Consider the following 6000-nt stretch of genomic DNA (forward strand, 5'->3'; position numbering starts at 1 on the left):
TCATATACCGGTCTAATTCAACAATGCATTTGTAATGCTATCTTTAACAAGTGTGATTTCATTCTGTTTATCTATGTAGATTTGAAAATGTTGTTTAGTTGTATTTTACTCCTTTCCTACACTGTTTAATCTTTAAGTACTAAAAAGGCAAAGTCAGTGAGCAGAGACACATGCTGTACACACACACACACACACACACACACACACACACACACACACACACACACATATCACTTTATAAATGTTTTTAACTAAAATAATTATCTTATTTGTTTTGTGTCCAGATGTGACATTCCAGCCTACTCCAGCGTTGACCTACCGCACTGTGGGAGGCATCTTGGATTTCTACATGGTCCTGGGACCTACGCCTGAAATGGTGGTGCAGGAGTACACTGAAGTAAGTCTTATTGGACTTCTGGTCTGCTTGTGTGTGTGTGTGTGTGTGTGTAACTGAGTGCATTTGTGTGTGCTTCTGTGACCATGTGTGTGTGGGTGTGTGTGTTGTGTCTGGCCCTGGGCCGCTGTTGATGGACTGCAGCAGCTGGGAGTTCCTCGCTTCGTTGCGCTCTCTCATTTAGCCTATCCAAACACACACACACAGACAACTAAACAAACGCTTTATGGACTCCGTCCCGTTTTCCTGCAAAACAACTTTTTCTGCGCTGAACTGCTTTGACTTCCTTGTTTGTTTTTCTTCTTAACAGCTGATTGGACGACCTGTTCTACCTGCCTACTGGTCCCTTGGGTTCCAGCTCTGTCGCTATGGTTACGCCAACGACCAGGAGATAGCAGATCTATACAGAGAAATGAGGGCGGCGCGTATACCCTATGTAAGTTCCTGGACAAAGATTGTTTTTGTAGACGTCTGAATTCAAGAAAATGGCAGGAAATGATATTATCTACATATTACAAAATATCAGAATATTACAGCACACAATGCAGACGCTGCCCACATGCATCTTATCCAGTATGTTTGCTTTTACCAACACACTCAACTCAAGGATTCATTGTGTTGCATACGAACAAATCCATTCTGAAAGCTTCTTCTTCTGTGCTGTCGGTTGCACGTGGGATAAGGACGAGCACTCAGTGGAATAGACTGAGCGTGATCCAACACAGTGTCTTCCAATAGTTTACAATATGATGGACTGTATGCAGACAATAACTAAATCAGATAAAATAAGTTATTGGGATGAAGCAAAATGGAGACATTGACCTCATGGATTACAATGGCTACGTCAAGTTTAACTTAATGAAATGTGATCTCTAATTTCATTTTAAACCCATCCCATTGTGGGTTTCAGTGCCTGTAGATGTTTCCAGTTTGTAGCAGAAGCAGTAATTCTCCCTGACAGTGAAATCTACAGTGAAATTTGAATAACATGATCTGTGAGAGCACTGTGTTTGACCATGGCAAGATGTCCCACGTGGGAACAGATCCAATCCTCTTCATCATGCAGAACAGAACAGAAGAATTTCCATTGATAATGAAGTGATTCCCTGAATATGCTTTCACAAAGCTCTAACGTGCAACCAGCTGATGCCAGCCAAAAAGAATCCTGCGTCATTATCTGGAGTAATGCAGCAACTTAGAGCTAAACATCAGCTAACTTTACAGACTAACCAACCTTAAACTGCTGCTGATACAACAGCAGATCAAACCCTCCTACATGTTGAGACACATTTCCATATGTATTAGCAGGAATCCCAACATTTGACATCAAAATGTACAATTCATGCTTCTGACATGATGACTGAAAGTTATTGCTTTTCATAAAATGTAAGTATATTAAGTCATTCATTCATTCATTCCAACTTTAATTGCCTTCACACAGAGGAGCATCTCTTCACAAGCTGTTCTGGGAGCTGAATATGCAGTTATGTTTGATTTTGTCATGCTGGTTTTGACTCAGTTCAACTTCAATGTAATATGAGCTTTCACTGGCCTCTGCTGCAGGATGTGCAGTATGCAGACATTGACTACTTGGACCGTCAGCTGGACTTTGTTCTGGACCCAGAGTTTATTGGACTGCCTGCCCTGGTAGACAACATGAGGAGAGAGGGCATGAGGTTCATCTTCATTCTGGTAATGCCATCACATCATATATAACTATTAATGCAGTCACATACAGGAGCGGCAACCCATAGGCCAGGTGTATTATCGACAACGATTCATTTTAAATGACCGAATCATCAGCGAGAGTTGTGTGTGTATCATTCCAGGATCCAGCCATCTCAGGTAATGAGAGTTATTACCCGGCCTTTGAGAGAGGTCAAGCAGAAGATGTCTTCATCAAATGGCCCAAAAGCCTAAGTGATGAAATTGTGTGGGGGAAGGTAAGAGGGGAAACAAACAAGTGGAGAAATACACAAGCATATATTAATAAAGAGAGATCAAGTAGATTTAGAGGTGTTTTTGTTTTTTTCCAGGTCTGGCCGGATTACCCCAACAGTCACAGTAAATGAGACTCAGGACTGGGATACCCAAGTAAAGGTGAAATGAGTTCCATATTCAGCACACTGACACATATCACTTCCCGAGCTTCCAACACATTATATTTATAGAAATGCATGAGATCTTCTCAGCATTTCATTTCCTGATCATTTGACTTTCCCATTTCCAGAAATACAGGGCGTACACCGCATTCCCCGACTTCTTCCGCAACAACACGGCAGCGTGGTGGCAAAAAGAAATACAGGATTTCTATGACAATACCACATTTGATGGCATCTGGATTGTGAGTGACAGGAAAAAATACATTTTAATAGAGTGAATGAATGAATACCACATCCTGCTTGATTTTCTTTTTGCTTTCATTTGCACTCTGTCCTCCTCTGTAGGACATGAATGAACCTGCTAGTTTTGTCCACGGTACAGTTGGAGAGAACTGTCTTGGTGGTACAGTTGGAGAGTACTGTCTTGGTAATCCACTCCTAGAGAACCCTCCTTATATGCCATGTAAGACACACACACACACACACACACACACACACACACACACACACACACACAAACACACACACAATTATAACGTTGTAATTTGATTGCTAAACTATGATATGATGATGTTTTTGATTATTTTGGTTTTCTCTCCAAAAGCCCTGGACTCCAAAGACAAGGGATTAAACCATAAGACTATGTGCATGAATAGCGAGCAGATACTGAGTGATGGAAAGAAAGTCCGACACTACGACGTCCACAATCTCTATGGATGGTCCCACACCAAGCCCACCTACGAGTAAATATGTCTTGATATGTGTGTGCCTGTCTGTGTGTGTGTGTGTGTGTTTTTGTGCATGCATGTTGCAGTATGTGAGATTAAGTAAATATATCATCTGTGAAACTGCGGATTAAACATATTGTACAAAAGTAAACCAACATAGATTTCAGATGTGGAAGTTTTAAAGCATTTCTGTGATATTTCAAACACCACAAACACGACACTTTATCTGGCAAATGTGTATAATCCCGAAGGAACATTTCGAAAAAGACAAATTAGCGTAATAATTCCAATGCTACATAATCCGAACACAGTTCATTTGATGTGGTATCAGAGAAAAGAGCAGGAAACAATCGCTGGAGGAAGACAGTGCAGCCACAGGAGATGCATAACTGATGTATTCCAGCTATCCACAGAAATAAAAGTCTCAAGTCTCATCAAATCTTTATGATAATCTGACATTTCCCTCTCACCACAGGGATGCCAGATTGCAGCGTTAGCTACAGAAGAGCCTGGGGATGTTCCGCACCACCGGGCTTTGAACTTAGGAATTGTTTCATGTTTAGCACCGTGCTGAATTTAACAAATACAATTACTTGGCTAATTAATTTTAAAAAATGAGTGTACTTCATTGAAGGGGGGAGAAGACCCTTTTACTTTGTATTTGTTGCGACTTTATTTGCGTTTTTTCAATGTGTAAAAACACATCCCTGAGCTTCTTTTCTCCGTGCAGCGCACTGCTCAATGTGACAGGTAAAAGAGGCATAGTGGTGACCAGGTCCACGTACCCTTCCAGTGGAAAATGGGCTGGACATTGGCTGGGAGACAACGATGCCAGATGGGACCAGCTCTACAAATCCATTATAGGTACATACAGACAAACTTTAAATACAAACTGCTTCTCATAGATAAAACAAATCAACAGTACTCTTACAGTGTTTGGGGTTTGCACACAGAAGGTGATCATACGCTTGCAAACTGTGCAAGAAAAAGTAATCTTTAATCTGACGTTGCTCCCCATTTTCGTTTGATCTCCAGGCATGATGGAGTTCAGTCTGTTTGGCATCTCTTACGTAAGTATCATCATCTGATCTTGGTTTTGACAAGACATAATCTTATTGATGTGACCTTGTCCTCTGTAAGTAGATTAGAGCAGCCTGAGTGATGTTATTTTGTTTGCTAGACCCTTTGATCAAAGGACATCTTGAGATACAATGTGAAGCATGTCATTACAAGCCCAACCCCAACCAATGGGCCTCGTGCTGGATTTATAGAAAGTTATATAAAACGTACATTTTACGTCGTTGCCCCGGTTCGCTCTGACTTTGCTTGTTTCCTCCGCTTGTCTCTCCCTCGCATGCTGTCCTTCTGTCGTCTCTCATCTCCTCAGTGTGTCTAATAATAATTATAATCTGACACCTCATCGATCCCTATATGGTAAATCATTTGCGTGCCCCCGACCCATGCAGCCACGGGGTCAGATACACAACATCGCTCACTCTTGCGGTGTCTTGCTCAAGGACGCATCAGAAATATGATGCTTGCAACTAAAGTAGTATGAACCCAGTTCCTGTGGTTGAAGGGAGCTCTTTACAGTCACACAAGCACCCTTGGTGTCCATCTTCCTGTCCATCTGTGTCTCCGCACAAACGCATACACTGACACTTTTTTGTCTGTCCCTGTTCTTCAGACTGGGGCAGACATATGCGGGTTCTTCAATGCAGCTGAGTATGAGATGTGTCTCCGCTGGATGCAGCTGGGTGCCTTCTATCCGTACTCACGCAACCACAACGGCAAGGGTAACATGGTGAGTGAGTTCAAACAACACTCAAATGGAGAATTCAAGCTGTGTGGACTCAAAATGATGTCTTTTTTGAAACCATAAATGTTTGTTAGGGTTTATATATTATTATATATTTATATATATATTATTTGTTGGCTCATGTTGAATGAATATAGTTAAACAAGAATACATTTACCAACACTCCTGTTGTTTGCAAACGATACAAACTGAGATGCTTTCTCTGTACCTGTCTCTCTCTTTATTCGCATCTGACATACACAAACACAGAAAAAGATAGACCTGTTTGGTGCTGTAGTGTCGGTGGCATTCATTCTCGCGTTGACCTTTAAGAGCGTTGGAACACATCTGAGAAATCCAATAACGCCCGTCCGGAGATCGATCCCACCGGGCGAACTTTCTCTGCACTGGAGTCTGCAATACAGACAGTTGTGTGTGTGTGTGTCTGTGTCTGTGTGTGTCTGTGTGTCAGTGCCGGTGCTTTTTAACGGCATGGAGTGGGGATATAATTGAATTCTCAAGGTGATCTGGGCACCACTGCACACCACCTAACCTCCACTCCACTCACACATACACCCCATGATTCCAATCATTTAATAATGTCTTGCAAATTGGTGTTTAAACATGGAGAAAATTGACAGAAAAAACATATAAGTGTGTGTGTGTGTGTGTGTGTGTGTGTGTGTGTGTGTGTGTGTGTGTGTGTGTGTGTGTGTGTGTGTGTGTGTGTGTGTGTGTCCTAATCCCTGTTTGACAGTCAGAAAGAGAAAAAGTAAGAAGTGATAAAGAGAGAGAATGGGAGGGAGAACAGTCCAGGTATTTATATCAAATAGGAGAAAAAGATGAGAGACAAGCAAACACAGATAAAGGAACAGGGAGGGGAAGAGAAGTTCAGAGGCTATAAGACACAGAAAGAGAAAAAATGATGAGGGATAATATTGGCGGAGAATAAAACAAGATGGCAATTTAGAAAGTTAA

The 6000-nt window shown here is 41.6% G+C and overlaps 1 protein-coding gene across 1 annotated transcript in view; it reads left to right on the forward strand.

Moving 5' to 3' along the window:
- The window catches only part of si (sucrase-isomaltase), a 59012-nt gene that overhangs the window by 48885 nt on the left and 4127 nt on the right, over positions 1-6000 (forward strand). Inside the window, 12 exon segments of the mRNA XM_029446109.1 lie at positions 285-397; positions 705-830; positions 1958-2086; positions 2224-2337; positions 2431-2451; positions 2453-2494; positions 2625-2738; positions 2842-2959; positions 3101-3239; positions 3955-4088; positions 4260-4294; positions 4912-5028. Of these exon segments, the coding sequence (XP_029301969.1) occupies positions 285-397; positions 705-830; positions 1958-2086; positions 2224-2337; positions 2431-2451; positions 2453-2494; positions 2625-2738; positions 2842-2959; positions 3101-3239; positions 3955-4088; positions 4260-4294; positions 4912-5028 (1202 nt within the window).

The sequence above is a fragment of the Cottoperca gobio genome, chromosome 13 (assembly GCF_900634415.1).
Source record: "Cottoperca gobio chromosome 13, fCotGob3.1, whole genome shotgun sequence".
Taxonomy (NCBI): Eukaryota; Metazoa; Chordata; class Actinopteri; order Perciformes; family Bovichtidae; genus Cottoperca; species Cottoperca gobio.